Source organism: Ursus maritimus, unplaced genomic scaffold (genome assembly GCF_017311325.1).
Source record: "Ursus maritimus isolate PB19 unplaced genomic scaffold, ASM1731132v1 scaffold_8, whole genome shotgun sequence".
Taxonomy (NCBI): Eukaryota; Metazoa; Chordata; class Mammalia; order Carnivora; family Ursidae; genus Ursus; species Ursus maritimus.
In genome coordinates, this window is record NW_024426996.1 from 29,416,249 (window position 1) to 29,441,302 (window position 25,054).

At 36.8% G+C, this 25,054-nt stretch overlaps 1 protein-coding gene across 1 annotated transcript in view; it reads left to right on the forward strand.

Annotated features, from left to right (window-relative positions):
* The window catches only part of LOC103679191 (transmembrane serine protease 11A), a 36,610-nt gene that overhangs the window by 4,904 nt on the left and 6,652 nt on the right, over positions 1-25,054 (forward strand). The window contains exons 4-7 of the mRNA XM_040624904.1: positions 12,481-12,548; positions 14,453-14,613; positions 18,200-18,238; positions 20,378-20,549. Of these exons, the coding sequence (XP_040480838.1) occupies positions 12,481-12,548; positions 14,453-14,613; positions 18,200-18,238; positions 20,378-20,549 (440 nt within the window). The remainder of the gene's footprint in view (positions 1-12,480; positions 12,549-14,452; positions 14,614-18,199; positions 18,239-20,377; positions 20,550-25,054) is intronic.

Genomic DNA, 25,054 nt, shown 5'->3' on the forward strand with positions numbered 1-25,054 from the left:
TAACCGCTGTGCCACCCAGGCGCCCCTGCAATCATTCTTTTTTTATGTATTATTTTGTTCGTGTTCATTCTTGTAAAAATGCATTTTGTTGTTTTGTATGCACATGCTTTTAATTTATTCTTTGTGTTATAAATCACTTGTCTTAGTCAGTTTGGGCAACTATACCAAAGTACCAGACACTGAGTGGCTTATAAATACCAGAAATTTACTTCTCAGAGTTCTGGAGGCTGTAAGTCTGACATCAGGGAACAGCATGGTCAGGTTCTGGTGAGGACCCTCTTTCAGGTTGCAGATTTCTAGATGAGAGCAGATCTGAAGGGCTCTCTGGGTTTCTTGTTATAAGGGCACCAACCCCATTCACGACCTAATCACCTCTCAAAGGCCCCCACCTCCCAATACCATTACATTGAGGGTTAGCATTTCAACATACGAATGAGGGGGAAGGGTTGGCAAATATTCAGTCCATGGCATCACTTTTTGTTTCATACTTTTTTACTCAGATCTGTTTTTTAAGCTCTATCCATGTTGCTAAATGTATATCTAATTCATTGCTATTGGCTGCCACAGAATGATTCATAGTGTGTATCTGCCATATTTTACCTCCTGCCCATCATCCCAAGAGATGCTGCACTAAACTGCCTCCTACTTGTCCCCTATGGACCTGTGCAAGTTCTTCTGAAGGCAGAATTACTGGGTCATTGGGTATGCATCCCCTTAGTCTGACTAATTAGTGCTGGATTGCTCTTCAAAATGGCTGAGCTAGTATACGCTCCCATCAGCAGTGCCTAAGAATTCCTATGTCCCCACATCTTTGTCAGCACTGGGTATTATCTGGCTTGCTAATTTCTGCCAGCCTAATAGGCAAACCATTATATCTTATTTGTGATTCGATTTACATTTTTCTGATTACTAATGAGTTTGTGCACTATTAAATATGTTTGTTAGCCGAGTTTTCATTTTTATAAACTGCCAGTACCTATCCTTTACCTTTTTCTCTATTAGAGTTATTTTGTTTTATTAGTGTTATTTTCCAGGAGTTCCTTATATTTTCTAGATATGAACAGCTTACTGGTTGTAGAAGTTAAAATGATCCATTCTGTTTTCTATTAATTTGAACCATGCTGTCCTTCATGAAATAGAAATCCATGATTTTGAAGTAATTATCTTCATCAATTTTCTTTGCCTTATGTTCATGTTTTTAAAGTTTTTTTAAAGAAGACATTCTCTCTCTCTAAGTCATAAAAATATTTTCTTATATTTTCTTCTATTAAGTTTATAGTTTTACCTTTTATATAAGGTCTTAATGTATCTAAAGTCCACTTTGTGTGTAACGTTAGGTCGAGACCCTTATATTCTGCTTATAAGTGAGCTAGTTTTCCCAATTTAGCTAAATAATCTTTCTTCCCAATATCTGGTATGATTGTTCAGCTCTTTACATTTCTTAGCCCTTGAGTCTTGCAGAAAAAGAAACATGATCTATCTCCTCAAGTCGCTTCCAATTTCTTTGGAAAGATGAGAATAACACACATGAAACTCAGCAGCATGACATAAGGACTAAATTATATGTTGAGGACCGTAGGGGCAGAATAACTTCAAAGAAAAGGAATTCAACTAGGTTTCCCTTGGTCAAGAAAGACTTTGTATTCTTTAGCCTGTTTAAATGAGATAGGTATCCTCTTTCCTCCACTCACCACCAAGTTACCTTCTGAAGAATTACACAAAGTGTTCATGCCTCACTCTGAGCCACTCCTGTTTATTGTTGCTAAATCCCAATGAATGAAACCAGATTATTCGCTCTGCCCTATATGGGTGCTAACTAGACAGCCAAGAAAGACAGGTTGCGGGTCCTGTTCTTCCTCATAATTGGGGATTTACTGATTTGAATGCAAATGGGGGTGCAACAGTAAAATGAGTTTATGCTCGGATACGCTAAAAGAACTCCAGTAACCAGACACCAGTAATTCATGACACTCCCAAATAGATAGGTCACTTTCTTTAATTATTATAAGTTTGGGTAGGGTCACTGGCTGAGGTAGTACTTTATTTGAAGAAACATATTTCAGCAATATCAGGAAATATTCTTAAACTATAGGTTCATTACAAATGTGAAAGCTATAAGCTTGTAATACCATAATAATAACTAACATGTATTGGGTGCCAAGCAGTACATTAAGCACCCTATATGTATTATTTTAGTTAATCCTCAAAAACAACTTTATGAGATAAGTGCAATTACTATCACAATTTTACAGATGAGAAATCAAGGTACAGAAAAGTTAATTTACTAAAGATCATACTAGTAAATGATAATAGTTAAAATTTGAGACTACATATTGTTAATAAACTTCCATCGTCCCTAAGAATCATCTGTGTGATTTTACTTCCCATCTACAATCCCACAATATTCCAGATATCAAGTAATTATCCCTGGTACATTAGTCTCTTTCAATTACACTGTCAACATGGACCAGTGACCATCGTCCGCATTAACAATGGCAGCGGCTGGGAATTTTCTTAAGGTTGTCTTCCCCTAAAAAACACTGTTCTTGTGCCCAAGGAGCACCCAGGGACCCCAGAAAAGGGCCTAAAATGATTCTCAAAATATCCTTGATACTATGCATCTATAACTGGAACTCATAAACAGAAAGAGATGTAAGGATATAACAAATTAGAAGCACTCTCTCAAGGAATTAGAAGACAAAAGTGAGAGATTTGGCTCTGATCAACACTGAGGCAGGAAGTGCTTCTACCAAGAAAAGTCAACTGAGTCAAGGTAAACTTAAACTTAGCAAAGGTATTAGTCTTAAATTTTGGAATGGCATAAGGTAACAGAAGTAAAAGATGTTCCACGGTTGGTGTAGGGCTGCGGCCCAAGCCTAGAGACAGGAAATTGGATTTGGAAGATTTGAGAAAAAACTATGCAGACATTATTAAGAAACTTCATGTTCAGAGGTTAGAAAGATTGGATGTAGAGTATGGCTGAGTCCTTACATGAGAACACAGACTTACATTTATTTTGTAATTAAAGATTAGGCATATCTGAAAGAGGAAGATGTGTATCACTGCACCTCTAACTTCAATGTGTTTAATTTGAATCCTGGAAGAAAAAGATAATTGTTGTATATTTCATGTGTAATCTGCAATGTAACACAGCAAAGGAGACCACACTTTACAGATAAGAGAACTAAGCCTCTGAAGTTAAGGTCCACAGCTAGTAAATGACAGGGGAAGATGTGAAGCCATAGAGGTCATTTGAAACGTGCTCTTTCCATTAAACTGCTCTACTTGTCAGGAAGGAACTCAGCTAAGATAGGAAGCTCAGGTCTACATCAATTTTTCTCCCATTTAATATTTAAATTTATTATTTTCCTATTTTTTAATTTAAATTTAGTTAGTTATAAATTACATATGCTGTGCTAGGTAACTTTTACTTAAGCAACACATTGGGTTTATTTATTATATAAATATGTCCTCCTCCCGCACTTTCCAGTATCAGCTTTGTGTTCAGCTTTATTGAGATAAAATTTACAGATAACATTGGGTCAGTTTATGGTACAAAACATGTTGATTTGATATACCACAAAATGATTATCCCTGTAACACCTCCATCATGTCACATAATTACCCTTTTTTTTTTTTGTGGTGAGAACATTTCAGATCTTACTCTCTTAGCAACATTCAAGTGTATAACACATTCAAGTGTATAATCCCCATGTTGTACATTAGATCCCTAGGATTTATTCATCTTCTAATTGGAAGTTTGTACCCTTTCATCAACATCTCCCTGCTTCTCCCATGCCCCCACCCCCACCCCCAGCCTTGGTAACCAACTTCCTACTCTGTTTCTGTAAATTCAGGTTTTAGATTCCACATATAAGTGATGCCATACAGTATTTGTCTTTGTCTGACTTATTTCACTTAGCATAATGTGCTTAAGTCCTATCCATGTTGTCCCAAATAGCAGCATTTCCTTTCTTGTGCCTGAATAATATTCCTGTGTGTCTGTGTGCGTGTGTGTACACACACACACACACACACACCTTTATCCATTTATCCATTGACAGACACTTTGGTTGTTTCCACATCTTAACAATTGTGAATAATACCACAAGGAACATGGGAGTGCAGGTCTCTCTTTTGTATCCTCTTCATTTCCTTTGTATATATACCAAGAAGTGGGATTGCTAGATCATAAAGTAGTTCTAGTTTTAATTTTTGGAGAAACTTCCATACTGTTTTCCATAGTGCATGCACGAGTTTACATTCTTCAGAAGAGTGCACAAGGGATTACATCCCCTCTGACACTTGTTATCTCTTGTTTTTTTGATGATAGCCATTCTAAAAGGTGTGAGATGACATCTCATTGGGTTTTGATTTGCATTTCCTTGATGATTAGTGATACTGAACCCCTATTCATGTACCTGCTGATGATTTGGTACACCTTTTGTGGAGAAATGTCTATTCAGATCTTCCACCCATTTTTTAATCAGACTTTTTTTTTTTTTTTTGCTGTTGAGTTGTATAGGTTCTTCATATATTTTGGATATTAACCCTTTTTCAGATATATGATTTGCAAATACTTTCTCCCATTCCATAGGTTTCCTTTTCATTTTGTTGGTGACTTCCTTTGACCTGCAGGAGCTTTTTAGTTTGATAGAATCCCACATATTAATTTTTACTCTTGTTGCTTGTGCTTTTGGTGTCATATTCAAATAACTGTTGCCACAACCAATGTCAAGAAGCTTTTTCCCTATGTTTTCTTCTAGAAGGTTTATGGTTTCAGGTCTTATGTTTAAGTCTTTAATCCATTTTGAATTATTTTTGAGATAGTGTATAGGGGCCCTATTTCATTCTTCTGTATGTGGTTATCCAGGTTTCCAACACTATATACTGAAGAGATTATTGTTTCCCCCATTGAGTATTCTTGGCTGCCTTGTTAAATATTAGCTGATCATAAATGTGAGGGTTTATTTCTGGGCTGTTGATTCTTTTCCATTGGTCTGTGTGTCTGTTTTTATGTCAGTACCCTGCTGTTTTGATTACTATAGCTTTATATTAGAGTTTGAAATCAGGAAGTGTGATGTCTCTGGCTTTGTTTTTCTTTCTCAAGATTGTTTAGCTATGCAGGGTCTTTTATAGTTCCATACAAGTTTTAGGATTTTTTTTCAATTTCTGTGAAAAATGCCACTAGAATTTTGATAGAGATTGCATTGATCTATAGATGCTTTGGACATTATGTACATTTTAACAATATTAACTCTTCCAATACATGAATGAACATAGGATATCTTTCATTTATTTTTGTCTTCTTTGATTTCCTTCATCAAAGTGTTACAGTTTTCAGTGCAGAGATCTTTCACTTCCTTGGTTAAATTTATTCTTTGCAAATAAAGACAACTTATTCTCTTCTGATTTGGATGCCTTTTATTTCTTTTTCCTGCTTGATTGCTCTGGCTAGAATTGCAGTACCACATTGAATAGGTGGTGAAAGTGGGCACCCTAGGTGTCTTGTTCCTGATCTTAGAGAGGAAGATTTCAACCCTTCCCTGTGAAACATTATATAAGCTGTGGGCTTGCCATAGGTGGCCTTCATTATGTTGAGGTATGTTCTTTCCATTTACAATTTGTTGAGCATTTTTATCATGAAAGGATGCTGTATTTGTCAAATGATCTTTCTGCATCTATTGAGATAATAATATGATTTTTAATCTTTCATTCTATTGCTGTGTGTATCACATTTATTGATTTTGTATATTGAAACATCCTTGTACCTCAGGAATAAATATTGCTTGATTATAATGTATGATCTTTTCAATATATTGTTGAACTCGATTTGCTAATTTTGTTAAGAATATTTGGATCTCTGTTCATCAGGGATTTTAGTCTGTAGTGTCTTTATTTGGCTTTGGTATCAAGATAATGCTTGCCTTGTAAAATGAATCTGGGAGTCTTCTTTCTTCTTCATTTTTTTGGAAGAGTTTGAGAAGAATTAATGTTAATTTTTCTTTAAATGCTTGGTAGAATTCACTAGTCAAACCATCTGGTTCTGGGTTTTTCTGTATTGGGAGGTTTTGATGACTGATTTAACCTCCTTACTTCTTATTGATCTGTTCAGATTTTCTATTTCTTCATGATTTAATCTTGGTAGGTTGTATGTTTCCAGGACTTTATCCATTTATTCTAGGTTATCCAATTTGTTAGTATATAATTTTTCACAGTAGTCTCTTATGATCCTTTGTATTTCTGTAATATCAGTTATAATATTTCTTCTTTCATTTTCTGATTTTGAGTCTTCTCTCTTTTTTTTCTTAGTCTAGATAAAGATTTGTCCATTTTGTTTACCTTTTCATAAAACCAGCTCTTAGTTTTGTTGATCTTTTCTGTTGTCTTTTAGTCTCTATTGCGTTTATTTCTGCTATGGTCTTTGTTTTTTCCTTCCTTCTGTGAACTCTGGCCTTCATTTTTTTCTTCTACTTCTTTTTTAAAATTTTAATTCCAGTATAGTTAACATAGTGTTATATTAGTTTCAGGTGCACAATAGTTTTTCTTTTTTTCTAATTCCTTGAGATGTGAAGTTAGGTTGTTTGTTTAAGATCTTTCTGTTTTCTTAATGTAGGCATTTATCACTATGAAATTCTATCTTAGAACTGCTTTTGCAGTATCCATACCATAGTTTTGGTACATGTTTCCATTTTCATTTGTTTCAAGAAATTTTTTTTTGTTTTTCTTTCAGTTTCTCCTCTGACCCATTGGTTTTTCAGAAGCGTGTTGCTTAATTTCCAAGTATTTGTGATTTTTTTTAGCTTTCCTCCAGTTACTAACTTCTAGTTTCATACCATTGTAGTCACAAAACATAGTATGATTTCAGTCTTAAATATTTGCTAAGACTTGTTTTGTGACTTGCAATGATCTGTCCTAAAGAATGTGTGTGCTTGAGAAGAATGTGTATTCTCTTACTGTTGGGTGGAATGTTCTATATATGTCTGGTTAGTCTAGTCTTGGTCTAAAGTATGGTCAAGTCCAATGTTTCCTTGTTGACTTTCTGTCTGGATGATGGATCCACGTTAAAAATGGGATACTGAAGTCCTCTACTATTATTGTATAGTGTATTTCTCTCTTCATATCTGTTTATATTTGCTTGATTTATTTAGGTACTCTAATGTTAGGTACAATGTTTATGATGGTTATATCTTCTTGATGAATTGACTCCTTTATCATTATATAATGACTTTGTTTCTTGTTACCAGTTTTGGCTTATGGTCTCTTGTCTATATCAGTTTTTTAGGAGGAAGACAACAGAAACAAACAACTATAATAGAGGAAGGAGGTTGATGAAAATATCTGCATATATATGTTTAGCATAAACAATCTATGGAAGGAAAATGTGGATGGGCATTTTCTGAGAGAAGTGTTTTTGAGAAAGGGAGCGATATGAACCATCTCTAAACTTCCTGATAAAGTTGTGACTATAGCAGAGTCTTTACTGGATAATCTATTTAGATTATTGTTCATCATTCAGGAAGTATAAGACATTCTAAGAGTAATGATTCATAGCCTCTCTCTCTTTCTCCTTCTCACTGAATAATTTAGAGATTTCAAGGACAACACACCTGGAGAACCCAGGAACCTTCTAAAACATGACCTCCCCTTGACTCGGGCATTCTGGTTTAAGTATCTTTAGTACAACTTTAGAAAGACACAAATTATATATTTTCCTCTTCTAAAATGGTAATTCAGAGATCTAAGCCTTTGTGTTATACTGAAAGTTGATAATTTATCCTTTATCACCCTTAATTGCTAACATTTTAATTTATTGAATTTACTTTGCCTCTCAATCCCAGGATTATAAACCAATTTGGGATAAGGTTATCCAATATATTGCTACTTGCTATGTGTGGATTAGACAGTTACAGATGTCCATTTGTTTCTTTCTGACATCCTACAAGGAAACACTGAGGAAGGCATTGCAAAGAAATAACTTTGATAATATCACATAATGTCACAACCCATTTGTTGATATCATTACCTCTGGTTTAGAGTAATCAGAAAGTCACACTTCCATGGCACTCCACCCACACACCCACAGATCCCATATGACACTGGATCCAACTGCCATCTCTAATAGATATAGCGCTGGGTTCAAAGCTGTGGCAGTTTTTTTCTTTTTTAAAGGACTTTTGTAAACACAAAGTGACTTAATACCCAGAAGGCCACCAGGCTTCAGAATCCCCTAAACACCATCACTGTTTGGGTTGGCCATGCTCTATGTAGGTTTAGAAAAATTATTCATATCTGAGTTTTTGATTCTTGGGTTTTGCCAAAAGTCTAGAGTTTTAAATAGATACAACTTTAAAAATTGCAGTAAGAACTATCAAGATTATAGCTCTCATTTTTAGAGGGTAAAGAAAACAGACTGCCTTTGGAGAGGGGTAAAAGAGTTTCTTGACCCCTTACATGCTACCTACTACACATCAGTGGATAGGAGCTTTTAGTAAAAACCCACGTGTGTGCTCATCCCAAGGTCAGCCGGCTCACGCTTTGTCACCTTGGGCAAGTCACTTCCTCATCTATATAAGGCAGATAATAATAGGATTCACCTCAGAGGGTTGATGAGAAAAGCAAATGGGCTCACAAATACCCAGTGGAGTCAGTGCTTGGTGCACAGGTGATACACAACTATGATGACTAGTCCTACTATTATAACTATTGTGGTCTTACCATGGAGGAGCTTTCCACAAGCTATCAAATTACCTGAAAATATCCAAAAGGAGAAAGAATTCCCATCAATAATCCATAGTCAATTTGTTTTCTTCTCAAGGAGCACTGGTCTAATGTGATGAAAGGCTCGTTAAAAATCCTCGCAACTTTCCTGGTAAATGCAAGACTTTCTGATAATTCTCGCTTTCTTTCATTCATTCATTCAACAAAGAAATGCTGTATTCCTACGTACTGTAGAGCATGAAAAAATCAATACTTATCCCTAAAGGGTGTGCAGTATAGTAAAGGAGGTAATATATGCATAATTAATTGTATTAAGAAGGGAGTAGAAGGTATAAGAGGGATAAGAAAAATTAGGACAAAAAGAGGAAGGATTACTCTGAGGTTCAAGGAATAACCACAAAGAAAGTATTATCTGAAATAGACCTTGAAGGAGAATTGTGATTCAGAAAAGCAGAGCCAGTAGAATGGGGGAGGGTGCTTACAGATTCAAGGAATAGCCTGCAAAGGGCAAGTACACAGGAAATACGGGCCAAGCCTGACAGGTACAGGTGGTGTTGAAGGCTGGATGGGATGGAAGATGGGCAACAGAAGGTGAGGCCCTTGAATATCTGACTCTGTGACCAGAGGCAAAAATGAATTGTGCTTTATTCTCTATTTTGAGTTCAGCCCTTGAAGCAAGGCAATTTCAATTAAGTCTTATTTAAGACTAAACGTGTTTTTTAAAGCATCTCTTACACTGTTCTTTGTGTGCTACTCTTACTATAATTAGGAGAAAGCAACAGGATCTGAAGTCTTCTTCATGGCACGTTTGTGGGTCCTTTAATTCTCGGGGGCTCACCTGGTGTGACACTGGATGAAACCGTTTTTATAGTCCATTGGCCGATCTTTGGTGGCTTATCTATCTGAAGTTTGCAGTCTCGGCCCTAAAACATCTCCTACGTAAATACTGAGACGGCTGAGAGAGAAGCCAAGTTGGGAAGCATCTGACAGTGACAGGCGGGCAACATGTGTCAACGGACTTGGTTCAGGAAGGAGAGCTGAATGGTTGGGCGCGTCTGTTTGTTGGAGTTAACAGCCTCTCCCTAACTCTTTTATTAAACACTCAACTAACCTTCAATTGCCCTTTTAGAACTTAATCTCAGTGCAACTTCCAGCATTTCAAAATCATCAAACATAAAGAGGTACTACCCTGAAAAGGGCGGGGTCCGTGTTTAATGTTAAGTGACTAATTACAACTAGCAAACTCTGCAAATGCCCCAGAATGGGAGGTGGGCTAGATTTATAAACCACTCTCTCTATTAGCTTGTGTATAATACATTTATAACAAACTGGCACGGTTAAAAAAGAAAAGTGTTTTTCAAACCTTCTACAAATTTAGAATGCCAAAGTATCAGCAGAATGTTTCTTAGGAGGTAAGCCTTCATCTTCTAGGAAAGATTAATCATGATTAATGATCAATCATTATTTTAGGGTCTCTAGAAAGCTAGTTCACACATAAAATCCATTCAGCAACAGAGTTTATGTTCCCATTTTCTCTGATTTCCCCCTGTTGAAAATTCCTTTATTGTAGAAACCCTTTTAGCCAGTCCCTGTGCTGCAGCATTTCTCAGTGTTTTCCTCAGGCTCCTGGGAACACCTGAAGGAAGATCCTGGGCCTCATCCCAGGCTAATCAAAGAGGTTTACAGGGGCAGGGTCCTGGAATTTGTATTAGAAAGAAACCTTTATTTCTATGCTTACTGAAGTCACTTATTCCTAGAGTCTTCTTTCGATATTCTTTCAGCTTCTATCTTCCCAGACAACTGAACCAAAGACAGGACTGAGGCTGGGTGTAGCTGGTCTTAGCAGCCATGTGACTTTAGAATGATGTCACCTAAAGTCAAAAACTTAATCTAATACCTTAACCAACAAGTTACAGACAGCCAAGGGAACAAGTGTGGGTGGATAGTGAGGATGATGACGAACCGAGCTTCTATAACTACTCAACTGCTATTTACTTTTCTTCCCTTTAATATTTGTCAATTTTCTTCCTGTTGGGTTGGCTTGGTTTTGGGGTTAGCTTTTGGGGGTTTTTTTGTGGTTTTTTTGGCTTTTCTTTCCTTTTGGATTTCCCCCAGATACTGAGTAAGAAGAGTAGCTGTGTATAACAAAAAGAGAAATCATTACGACAATGTCATTCCAGCAAAAACGCACCTTCCAAAACAGTTCCATTTCTAGCTTATAAACCCCACACCTCCTCAGCACATTTGAGCTCCTCTTACGTAAATACAAATAACCGTACATTTTAGATACTAACAATTTTTCTATATTTTAAATACTGCCTTTGATCTTCAGGTTTACAAATATATGACCAATTTATATCTTGGCAAGTTTTATACTTTGAGTCAACCGTTTATTTTATAACTTATTGTTTCATGTTCTATGAAAGAACTTGAAGTAAAATGTACATGACATTTAACAAGCAGGCTGTGTGATTAACGATAATTGGTGGACCTGCAAAACAGAAGAGCTCTAAATTTTAGGTCCCAGTTTATGATCCACATGATGGCAGGGAAATTTACAGAATGTCTCCAAGTGTCAGTTTCCTCTTCAAATAAAATACAGATCAAAATAATTTTTATTCCATATCAGTTATTGTAAGGCTTAGGGGATCAGGAATATTTTGTGTCCTAATTAAGCACTTGTGAATGTCTGGTAGTGCTAAGGAAGCCATGATTTGTTCCTTGATCTCTGACATAGCCTTCCATTTATTTTTATATTTTTGCATTTTTCAAAATGAGAGTTGGTCTTCTTGCCTCTTCCTTGAGGATTTAGGACATGGTTTTGCACACTTGGTTCATCTACTATCGAATGAGAAATGCAATGCTCAACGTTTAGTTTAGATGACACTGCTGCCATCAAGTGGTCACTAGGAGATACTGCAAGCCAAAAATCCAGGTGTGATAAGCCACAGCCACATGATGCTTGATCAGGCAATTAAAATTCTGTGCAAATGAACCAAAATCAGTAACTTATCTTATCCTTCATTGGTGATATAAACTGAGTAATACAACTTTGATCTAAATCTGCAACACCATCTTACTCTTTCTTCCTTTCTGATTTACCCTAGGGCCCACAATCAACAACAATTTAAAAATCATTGGCTCTCTCCCAAATCCCTAATGCCTGGTCTCTCTACTTACAGCCAAATACCTGCAGAGAAATCTGAGACCTGCAATGCGGGGATGGGGGGTCGGGAACAACCTGCAGTTCAGAACACACACCCATTATCTTATGTGTGTTTAATCTTTATACCCTATGAATAGCATATCAATATCTTTGTTTTATAGGTTAGGAAACTGAGGCTTAGATTGGCTTAGTAAGTTCCAGTACTCAACCAAGGTTCTCTCCACCATCTCTCAAAGCCTCCCTCCATGTCACATCTTGGCTCTGTGTCTTTTGGCTTAACCTTCTGTAGAATTTTAGGAAGATACTTCAAATACTGTGTAAGCACATTAGAATCACCTGGGGAGGTTTTTAAAAATATGAATGCTTAGGTTCCCTCCTAATCAATTATAACCAAAACTTTGAGGGGCTCCAGTATCTATAATAATAATTTTTAAAAAAAATATGCCACTGATTGTTTCTCTGTAAGAGTCGAGAACCATTGGTTTAAATATTACTCATGTTAAAACTTCTATTGCTTTAGCATTTAATCAAAAGGATATTCTTATTATAAAATATCTTATTAACACAGAGTTTTTCTCTTATTGTAATAACAGGTGGATGAGATATTTATAGATTCAGCCTTGAACAAGCATTATATCAAGAACCAAGTAGTCAGAATGACGTATGTATGTTTGGGCAAAGGTGGACTCCCGGCATGGAGGGACATAGGGCAAAGGAGATGGGAACTCTCGTATGTTGCTGCCTCCTGAGCTTGGCTCTTGCCTAAGATTTCTCATGAATAGTATTTCTACAGCAGTCTGGAAATGTAGAGTTGACCCATTTTCTAAATGCAAAAACTAAGGCGCATGGAAGTTAAGTGATACATTCAAAGTTCCCCAAGGGACAGAACAAAGATTCAAACCCCATCAATGGGTTGTAAGGCCCAGGACTACCAGAACCTGTGGCCTTGGGAAAACCCACCAAGTTGTCTTGACAGACGTATCAGTTTGAAAATAAGAAGGCAAAGTTGACTACAGAATGGGATTGTAAGTTTTACCTGTAATGAAGTCCCAGGAGGCATACCCAAACAAAAAGATATTCCTGTTTTAACAAATTTTCTGTTTGTTGTGGTAGAGGGGGAAGGCTCATACGAATTACAGAAATTGCTCAGAGGTTTCAACTGTGTTATTTGGAAAGCACGTAGCAGAACATAAATACATAATAGGTGCAAATGTATGGGCCTGTAGGACTCATCCTCTTTAAAAAAAATGAATATATTCAGACAGATTTATATGAAGGAAATAATAATAACCTTTCTCATCAACAGACTAATGCCTTATTGAAAGACTTACTCCAGGTTCCCTACACATTTACTAAATAGCTAATGACCTCCGGAAGGTTTTTATAATATAAATTGTATAATTCTACAATGTTTAGGAGATAAAAAACACATATTTGCTGAAATTCTCTGGATTTTATATCCTTTCTTTTCAAATTCTGATTTGCCATAACATTCTAGAAACATTATTATAGTCTTGTGAACTCCTTTGAATTTAGAGTCATTATGACTATGTAAGTTTTTGTGTGGGTCTAGAGAAATTCCACCTGATAAACAATGTTTTCCTTCTGTTTCAGGAGGGAAAATTACTTGGTCATACATTTGCCAATTTGACATAAAATTCTGATTCTTTGTATCTTCACATTCTAGAGCCTAAATGAACCATGATATATAAAATGCCTCAGAATCAATATGATTTCCTGTTTTTAGTTAAAGGATTCAGGAGAATTAGGCTGTAGTGCTTTTCAGAGCTTGTGTCTTCTGAAGTGTAAAAATAAGAGACATGGCAAATCAGTATATAGATTTCAATTTTTTTAAAGGTCTTTAATTGTTTGGTTTTCCTATTTAAGAGGAAAAACTGAATACTACAGGTAAAAGGACTTGAACTTGTTTATATGAAAAAAAGTTCAAGGAACTGGGCATATTTAATTTGGAGAAGACTCAGGAACCAAGAATGTCACTGTCTTCAAATATTTTATGTGGGAGAGGAAATTGATGTTTTATATATGTCCCAACTGGTAGACCTAAGCCTAATTTGATGGAAGATATAAGGAGACATATTTCAACTCGAAATGAAGAATTCTCTTAAAGTCAGAGCTGACCAAAGAGAAACAGCCTCTGGAGGGAAGTAAATTTCCCATCATTTTAATTACCGCACTGCGGTTAGAGGACCATGGAGGCTTAGAGGTGATGTAGGTATCAGATACATGAGTGATTGGCCAAAGAGACCACTAAAGTTTCTTCCCATCCTCAGACTTTACGATTTTGATGAAATTTTTTTGATATCTGAGTCTTACCCAACTGCTATAACAAGACTTCAAATTAATGGGGAAAATTTATTCAAAACATGATGGAAGGGAACATAAGAAATGATCTTGGGTCAGACAGCAAGTAGACGAATGTAACATAAGAAGACTAGTCCTCAACACTTTTAGCAATTAAGGCATAATTCAGGAGCATTAAATCCAGGAAGAGTATAAGACCCGATGTATTCTTTGAATAAACTCCTTTCTTTTGTATGTTTGCAGTCCAGAAGAAGATGGTGTGAAAGCAGATATCATTATGGTGTTCCAGTTCCCCTCTACTGAGCAAAGGGCCTTAGTAAAGAAGAAAATCCTAAGCATCTTAAATCAGAAGATAAGGAACACAAGAGCCTTACCCATAAATGCCTCTTCAGTTCAAGTTAATGGTAAGTAGGTACAGCTTTCTATCAGATGTGAAGTGTTCTATTATGTCCATTTTATGTCTAATCTTAAACTTATTTGCCGTTACTTCCAATCCAAATAACAGCTAGAATTTAGATGGGAAGAAATTTTCAAGTTAAAAAATGGTATTTCGAGGTTTTATGTTTCTCTGATGAAAGCATGTCTGAAGTTAGTGGTCAAGTGGTTTTTCCTGTAGGTACTGACTGGCACTCATCCTTAAATAAAGGCAAACCTTACCACTAACAGAGAATTAACCTGACCCAACCACTGCCTCTATGACTAACTAGTGAAAATACCAAGCATTTAGCAACAGCTGTTTTTCAGGGTGGGACCTTCCTAAAACATAAACTCATTTGTTGCCTTTTAAAAATATGGATGGTTTCTGTATATAGTGAAATTTTGAAGTTTCTCTTAACTTTTTCTCCTGTGGGCATTTGGGAAAATGATAAACCAACTTTGGAGCCACTAAAGCCACCTTATAAGTGATGTTTTAAAAATCACTGAGCTAGAAAAAAACCACTGGAACCACTATGCCATTATCATTGCTCTAAAAAGGCAAACCAGTCTTTATCAAGGCCCTTTTCTACACCCTTCGCATGCAGCATCTAGTTTCTATATTCTTAGGAAGTAGGCAAATTTACCTCTCTCAATATAAAAGAGAGACAAAAATTAAGGACGCTAATAAATAAAAGGATGTAAGATTCAGATCTAGCTCTCTAATTTCTTGAGAGGCCCTACATAAAACAGTGTTCTGTGCTCAAACACATCTCAGGAGTTCTGTGTATGATACTCATCTCTTACATTAGCATACTAAAGGCTCTGCGGCGGGCGTCCAGCCAGACAGAAACCTGTTTACCCTTGTGCATTAAGCTACTTCCGCAACACCTCCTTCTGGCACCCAAGTGCAGATTTCTCCCGCAAATTCCAATGGACACCAGACTTAGTCTCAGAGTAAGTGATTAATATCAGAGGTGAAACAGGATGCCCTACCCTTGTAAGGGTCTGGCTGACTCCAAGAGGAAACCTGATCAGGAAGTGAAAATCTGAGGGAATGGGATGGGCAGGAGTTTGCTGGTGAAGAGTCAGCTACTCCGGGAATGAAGGTGGGGACCTCTCCCAACCCAGGAGGGAAGAACCTGTCAAGGGCTTAATCCACCTTGTTAGGTGGGGAGACAAATGAATCAAGGTTGTGAAATAGTGGCAATTCTGATAAATTATGTGATGCGTTGCATGTGATTTCCAACAACCAGTTAATTTGCCAGAAATTTGAAAGCCTGAGCTATCTGAAACCAGCAATGAAGCACAAAATGGTTACAGTTGCCTGGCCTTTTTGTTTTTTACAGGCTCAGTTTGTGTGCTACAGCTTATTTTAATGACTAGTAGCTTAAAAGGCAGGGTGTACTGATGGAGAAACTGATTTGAAAGTTACTGGATTCTAACCCCAGGGAGTCACTGCAAGACCACCCAAGTAATTGGCCCATGACTTTACCTCCATTCTCTCATCCATAAAATTGCAATGGTTCTTTCTGTAATCATAGAAATAACATGAGGATATACAAGAAAATAGAAAATGTGTAACATATATAGGCCATTACCACTTAGAAAGCTAGTAAGTTTTACACGTGCTTTGGAAACCTGAAAGCATAATGCAAGTGATTGGTAGTAGAAAAAGCTGGAACCTTGAAAGTTTCCAAATTTCCAACTGTAAAAAGAGCAGTGTTTACTAACACTTAGGAAAACCCATTTAGTGAAAAGCTTGTCAGAATCCTCATGGCAATTCTTAACAGGAAAAATCACAGCTCTCCAGAAACACTCAATCTGGGCGGCTTCCAATGAGTGGAAAACTGTCGAAATTCTAGACCAAGTCTAGAAATAACCCAGCAGCCCAAGATTATCTGTTATTTGTCAAGAATCTATGGGTTGGTTTTGTTTTGTTTGTTTTGTTTTGTTTTCTGGGGTTTCTCTTGAAAAACAAAAACTGTGTGGTATGGATCCTTCACGGGATGCAACATTGTCAAAGCAAAGCTAAAATCAGCTTCTTTGCATTGCAAATACCATGGTTGTGAAAGATCAGCTCACTGCCCACATTTGGTTCACGTGTGCTCCAGTTCCCCTTATGTTACCTGTAGCATGTAGTATTCCCCGGAATACTAACTCGATCACTCTCAACTCAGAGGTATATTGGAGGGTCATTTTCATGACTAACGTGTTAATGTTTATTTCACTCCTACACACGAAAAGTAAAATTATTTGGTAAAAATTAGATGTCAACAGCTAGTTACTTGCATGGGGGTATTTTAACTCTAAGTATAATCATTCTCCCTAAGAATTCAATCCTCCAGTTACACTCAACCATTTCAAGCAGCCTGGTATCCTTCCTGGGAAGGGGCAATTTGCATCTTGCTCAAACTAAGATAAAGTTTTAAGGAAGAATTCTAACGTTATGCTATTTTCCACTTTAATTCATTACTAACTAATATGGAGCGTATTAAATTCGTTTTTTTAAAAAGGAAACAAGAAAGTTACCTACTTGAAAACAACATTTGACAGAAAATTGAGTTCTTCCATAGAGTAAATACTGAGAATCTGTCCTGAGCAATTGATTCTTCACCATATAATGACTTGGGCATGCATGTAAGGCTATTCTTGAATTTAATATTTTCAGAATTCCCACTTCACAGAATTCATCATCACTAGTTTGCCAAGTAGGATTTATAGAAGGTGAGTAGAGAGAAACATTCTTATTTTGCACAATGTAAAGTTAGAGGCAGAGAGTATGAGTCTGAGAAACATGGCACTGGTTGAAATAAGTAAAACAGTTTATCCTCATTCTGCTCAGTAAGCCTTTTTATTTTGAAAATCCTCACAGTTTTCAAAAAATCTTCCACCAATTTAAATCGAAATGTTCATGTGTCCTTTGTCAGATTCCTAACTCTGTTGGAAATTGAGAGAATTTAATTTTAGATCCTGTCCAATAATTGATCTTTAGCAATATTCAGCAGATGTTGGATAAGAATACATAATAGTTTATTCTTCAGAAAAAATCATTTTGATAATTAAGTAACTGTGTTTTAGAAGTATTTTAAATATAGTTTATGTGGGTGGTTTCAAAGATTTTTGCATTCCTAAACCCTTTGACTAAAGAAAGGCCTATGTGAATTCTTAAATAAAGGAAATAAAAGCAGAGCTGCTCTGACTGAGGCTGGGTTTGACTTGGAGACCCCATCTACTTGCTCCCGCTTTCCCCATTTTCTCTATCTCCTGAGGTGAAATCCAAAGAGGCTACATCCTGCACCGTTAGGAAACCACTGTTCTGTATTAGTTCAAACTATTTGTGGGTTTTAATCATCCACTATTTGTGCCTTAATCACCTACTGCTTGGGCATTTATCCACCTAATTAGAGGTTGCCTAGGAATCTCTATAAAAACTGTATACGTATCTTGTTTATTGGGTTGCCATTCTACTGATTATATGCTCAACTGTCTGGAATCTATATACAGTCAATATCCTCTGAAAGAACAACTAAGAGAATGTCACATTATCATTCTATATTCTATTTTGTTTTTCAGCAATGAGCTCATCAACAGGGAAGCTAACTGTCCAAGCATGTAAGTCTAGTTAGCTTATAAAAACGAGTTCAATTTCCACATCAAAGAGGACAATATCTTCTAGTATTAGCTCATAATTTCCCATCCATGTCACACATTTTCTTTGGAAGAGAGTAACAGATGGACAACAGATGGAAATACTTTTTTCTAACTCTGAGATTGATCTTTTTCATCATGTTCAAGAAAAACATTTTACATGGTGGGAATTTGGGGGCAATTTGAAGAAATTATGTATTTCTGTCTTGGAATAAGTGGGCTTGCTTTTCTAATTTTTAAAAATGCTGTGAAATGGTCTTTCTGCTGAGAAATGAAATCACAAGAAAGCGATAAATGGGGAGGAAACAGACCTTATTGTCTGTGACTGTCTATAAAATTTGCTTAATACATTCATTTTCATGGCCGACAGCAGCTCCTGGGATCACTTCATATCACTGTGGCCTAAATTTTGAAAGATTTTATCAAAGTGGTGATGAATTTGAGCAAAGGTATTCATGCATTTGCCTCTGTCTTGCAAACACACTATATATTTCTATTCATTCATTCATTCGTTCGTTCATTCAACGAGTATCTTCTTCACATCTACCAAGTGCCAGAAAGTGAATACGACTACGAATTAGACTCAATCCCTCTCCTAAAATGAAGAGTTCAAAGATAGGGGAAGACATGAATAAATCAGGAAATGTTAAAATAGTGTGAAAAATGCTACAACAGAGAAAGTGCACAATGCAATTGACAGTCAATCACAGAGTCAGCTTAACCTGGTCGTGTAGGGTCAGAAAGTGATCCCTGAGACAGGAGAGAGAGAAGTCAAGTGACAAGTGGGATGAATGCCCTGGGCAGGGGCAGTAGTATGTAAAAATGTCTTCAGAAAAGCAAGAACATGGTCATTTCTTGTAATTGAAAAATGTCAGTGTAACTGGAACATAGAATGGGGGTTGGTGAACATGGGAAATGAGTATGATTAATAGTGATCAAGGACCAGAACTATGCTGAAACATTTTGACTTTATTTGGAGGGCAATGGGAAGTCACTAAAGGGTTTACACATATAAGAAAGATCACTAAGTTTTCAGTATGGAGACTAGATTAGAAGAGCAGGAAGTAGGGCAATGAACTAAAGCTGTTGCCGTCCTCCAGATGAGAAAAATGGTAGTCTAGAGTAATGGCAGAGTGGTGGAGATTTCTAAAATGACTGGCCACAATGCAGTGTAGTCAATATCAGTAAAATGAGGTTTTGGGGGTTTTTTTTATATACGATTAGTTGGAACAAGAATTGAATCTACCATATTTTCTTTATTAGCAACATGTTCAGAACAGGCTTAATTCTTAGGAACCCTAAGCAGCAAAGTAATCTATGATCTGATGCATATAATACAGTACATATTTATTCCCACCAATAGTGAATGGGATGTTTATGTGGAAATACGGAACTCTCCATCCTGATGAGTGAGAAACTGGTCATTATACATTAACCCAAGCACACCTTAAGAACCAGTCATGCAGAAAATTATATGAGAGAAGGAGTTCCAACAAATGGGCAATTACTGGTCTGGGGAGTTCTTCTTCTTTTTTTTTTTTTTTTTTAAAGATTTTATTTATTTATTTGACAGAGAGATAGATAGCCAGTGAGAGAGGGAACACAAGCAGGGGGGAGTGGGAGAGGAAGAAGCAGGCTCACAGCGGAGGAGCCTGATGTGGGGCTCGATCCCAGAACGCCGGGATCACGCCCTGAGCCGAAGGCAGACGCTTAACGACTGAGCCACCCAGGCACCCCCTGGGGAGTTCTTCTGGTGAAGGCGTCATGTCAAAGTAACACACTGGATCATCTGAAACTGGGAAGCAATAGTCTAAGTAGGATTTCCCAGGACATCTAGACAATGGATTCCGTATGTCCTCAGGACACATACTTTGTGATATGTCAACCCTTTGTAGTTTAACATAGTTTAGTAGGCAATATATATCCACATCTATAAATACAGGGATAAGCAAAACATCAACATATCAGGAAACACAGAGAATTGATATTGTACATGTTTATATAATGATAAATGTCAATACTACACTACAGCTCTCTATTAGGTACGCTGAACCAAAGACTATAGAGATATTTCTTATACCTTAATGATCTTATCTCTTACAGGTTGTGGTAAACGAGTTGTTCCATTAGTAGTCAACAGAATAATGTCTGGAGACATTGCGGCCAAGGCTGCCTGGCCTTGGCAAGCTTCCCTTCAGCGTAATAACATACATCAGTGTGGGGCCACCTTGATCAGTAATACGTGGCTCATCACTGCAGCACACTGCTTTATGAAGTAAGTTATTGACTGTAAGTTGGCCTCCACTACTGTTAGAAAACTGAGTGTTATTATGTTCTGAGTAATAACCAATGCCCCCAAATATTACTGAGGTAAATGAGGAAATTTTCTTTCTGGTTCTTTTCTTTTCTTTTTTTTTTTTTTTTTAAAGATTTTATTTATTTAGTCGACTGAGATAGAGACAGCCAGCGAGAGAGGGAACACAAGCAGGGGGAGTGGGAGAGGAAGAAGCAGGCTCACAGCAGAGGAGCCTGATGTGGGGCTCGATCCCATAACGCCGGGATCACGCCCTGAGCCGAAGGCAGACGCCCAACCGCTGTGCCACCCAGGCGCCCCTTTCTGGTTCTTTTCTAATAGAATGTTATAGTTGCATACTTCTTTGCAAAATTAGTGGGGGTAGTAGTCATAATCCTAGCACTCATTGGTCATGACACAGGTTTTGGGGAGGGATGTTGGAGTACAGTTGACATAAATGTTACATAGTTTCAGATGTATATTATGGCAATTCAGCTTCTCTGTATGTTATGCTGTGCTCACCACAAGGGTAGCTGCCATCTGTCACCACACAACACTATTACAGCATCATTGACTATATTTCCCATGCCATGCCTTTTATTCCTGTGAGTTATTCATTCCATATTTTTCTCATCCCTCAATCCCCCTCCCCTCTGGCAACCACCAGTTTGTTCTCCGTATATATAGGTCTGATTTTACTTGTTTATTCCTTTTTTTTTTTAGATTCCACATGAGTGAAATAATATGGTATTTGTCTTTCTCAGTCTGAATTATTTATTATTAGCATAATACTTTCTAGGTCCATCCATTCTGTTGCAGATAGAATGATCTCATCCTTTGTCATGGCTTTGTAACATTTCTGTGTGTGTGTGTGTGTGTGCACGCACTCATGCACATGTGTGTGCATACACCTCACATCTTCCTTATCTATCTGTTTATCAGTAGATACTTAAGTTTCTTCCATATCTGGGCTATTGTAAATAATGCTGCAATAAAACATAGGGATGCATATAACATTTTTCTTTTGGTTTCTTTTTAAGTTTTTATTTAAATTACAGTTAGTTAATGTACAGTGTAATATTAGTTTCAACTGTATAAGTTAGTGTTTCAACACTTACATAACCCAGTGCTCATCATAACAACTGCACTCCTTAATCCCCATCCCCTATTTAACCCATCCCTCCATCCACCTCCCCTTTGGTAGCCATGAGTTTATTCTCTATAGTTAAGAGTCTGTTTCTTGGTTTGCCTCTCTCTCTTTGTTCCCCTATGCTCATTTGTTTTGTTTCTTAAATTCCACATATAAGTGAAATCACATGGTATTTGTCCTTCTCTGATTTACTTCACTTAGCATAATACCCTAGCTGCATCCATGTCATTGCAAATGGCTAAGATGTCATTCTTTTTTATGGCTGAGTAATATCTCATTGCATATATATATATATATATATATATCTTCTTTATCCATTCATCGGTTGATGGACATTTCCATAATTTGGCTATTGTAGATAATGCTGCTGTTAACATTAGGGTACATGTATCCCTTTGAATTAGTATTTTTGTATTCTTTGGGTAAATACCTAGTAGTGTGGTTGCTAGATTGTAGGGTAGTTCTTTTTTTTTTTTTAAGATTTTATTTATTTATTTGACAAGAGAGAGACAGTCAGAGAGAGAGGGAACACAGGCAGGGGGAGTGGGAGAGGAAGAAGCAGGCTCCCAGTGGAGGAGCCTGATGTGGGGCTCGATCCCAGGACTCTGGGATCACTCCCTGAGCCGAAGGCAGACTCTTAACGACTGAGCCACCCAGGCGCCCCTGTAGGGTAGTTCTATTCTCAACTTTTTGAGGAGTCTCCATACTGTTTTCCAGAGTGGCCGCACCAGTTTGCATTCCCATCAACAGTGTACGGGGGCTTCCCCTTTCTCCACATCCTTGCCAATACCTGTTGTTTCTTGTGTTATTGATTTTAGGCATTCTGACAGGTTTGCAGTGAAGTCTCATTGTAGTTTTGATTTGGAGTGCATATATCTTTTGGAATTAGTGTTTTTGTTTTCTTTGAATAAATACCCAGTAATGGGATTACTGTATCATATGGTAATTCTATTTTTAATTTTTTGAGGAACCTCCATATGGTTTTTCACAGTGGCTGTACCAATTTATATTCTCACCAACAGTGCCCAAGTGTTTCTTTTTCTCCGCATCCTGGCCAATACCTGTTTCTTTTTAATTTTAGCCATTCTGATAGGTTTAAGGTGATGTCTCAATTGGTTTTGATTTGCATTTCTCTGATGACCAGTGATGTTGAGCATTTTTCATGCATCTGTTGGCCACCTGTATGTCTTCCTTGGAAAAATGTCTACTCGGGCCCTCTGTCCATTTTTCAATTGAAGCATTTGGGTTTTTTTGGTGTTGAGTTATATAAGTTCTTTTTATATTTTGAATATTAACCCCTTATCAGATATATCATTTGCAAATATATTCACCCACTCAGTAAATTTCCTTTTTGTTTAGTTGATGATTTCCTTCACTTTGCAAAAGACCGCATACAGCCAAAGCAATCTTGAGAAAGAATAGGGCTGGATGAATCACAATCCCAGATTCAAGATATACTACAAAATTGTAATCAAATATGATATTGGCACAAAAATAGACACATAGATCAATAGAGCAAAATAAAGTTCCCAGAAATAAACTCAGCATGGCCAATTAATCTACGACAAAGGAGGCAAGAATATATGATGGGAAAACACAGTCTCTTCAACAAATGGTGTTGGGAAAACCAGACGGCTACATGCAAAAGAATGAAACTGGACCATCATCTTATACCATACACAAAAATAAACTCAAAGTGGATTAAAGACCTAAATGTGAGACCTGAAACTATAAAATTCCTTGAAGAAAACATAGGCAGCAATATCTTTGACATAAGTTACAGAAACATTTTTCTAGACATGTCTCCTTGGGTAAGGGAAACAAAAGCAAAATTAAACTACACCCAAACTACACTACTATTTTGGGACTACACCAAAATAAAAAGCTTTTGCATGGTGAAGAAAACCATTAACAAAATAAAACAAAAGACAGCCCACCAAATGGGAGAAGATATTTGCAAATAAAATTCTGACTTATGATACCATAGTAAATTCTGCCTACCTGAGTCTAAATCTGTATAGAGACTTAGATTCTAAAGTTTGAAAGATATCAGAACCCAATAGGCTAATATGTTAGAACACACGGAAATCCCTTATGCAGGTGCCTAGTTTGGCATTGAATATCTCAAAATAATGGAAAGGTTACTATCTCCAAAGTTTGCCAATTTTGTGGTAGATGATTCTACTTTTGCAAATATCTTTATAACACTAAACACCAAATCTGTAACCTAATAACTTCCACACATTGGTATTTGTTCTTTCATCTGGAGCAGCAAGGATCAAATTTATTTCTTTCCTCATAGAATCATGGAGAGAACTAGTTCCTTATTTTCTCTTTTTCAGGCCAAACAATATAAAATGAGTGAGAATCTCCAAACCATATGTGAAAATAAATATCACTACTTAATTTCACAGCATCAGCTTCAGATGTCCTACAATCTTTGTTCTCTCAATGTTCTCGATTTTGTCAGTGTCTCCCTTAAAATATGCTTCCAAGAACTAAATACACTTCTCAAAATAGATCATATGACCAAAGACATAAGGACAAAATGGGAGGCCGCCTGAAAGCGTCAAACAATATAAATTGAATGCGATGGTAATAGGTCGCTTGGTAACTAAACAATTCTATCTAAAGGATCATGATTAAGAATTGCTATTAAAATGCTGAGGATGTTTTTTATGGCCCACCAAAGACCTTAATCCTGCACCCTGTCCTAGACAGTGTATTTTCTAGGCTTGGCAGATGATGTGGAAGTTAGAATCAACAAAGTAGCTGATGACAGATGCTGGAAAGGATAACCAATGTTTGGGTAAGAAAAACAGAAATTTCAAAGGACTTTAATTATGTTAGAGTAATAAGCAAGAACTAAATGATTAATTTTAGCAGGTGTAAATGTAAGGCTCTAAATGGGTCCAAAAAATCCAAGTATATCAGTACCGAAAGCATATTTGTGCTTTAACATGTGAAAATTGCTTAGAAATTTTTTGTCAGAAAATAACCCACTATGAGTCAGTTGTTCACAAAACTACATTGTGATTTAGAGTGAATTAAAAGAAATGCAGATTCCAAAATAAAGTAGATATTAGACTCTTTGTTGGTCAAATCCTGACTGGGATAGTGAATTCTGTCCTGGACAGCACACTTAAAAGAAAACTTGACAAAATGAAATACTCTTAGAGTACAGAGTGTTAGATGATTAAAAAAAAAAAAAAAAGGTGCTAGTATAAACATACAGCCTTGCCATTCAAAGCCTATGTCTGAGATGCTTTCCTGTGGAAGAGAATTAGGGAATCAAGGAAGAACTTGTCAACAGAGCTGCCCAAACATGCAAGGGATT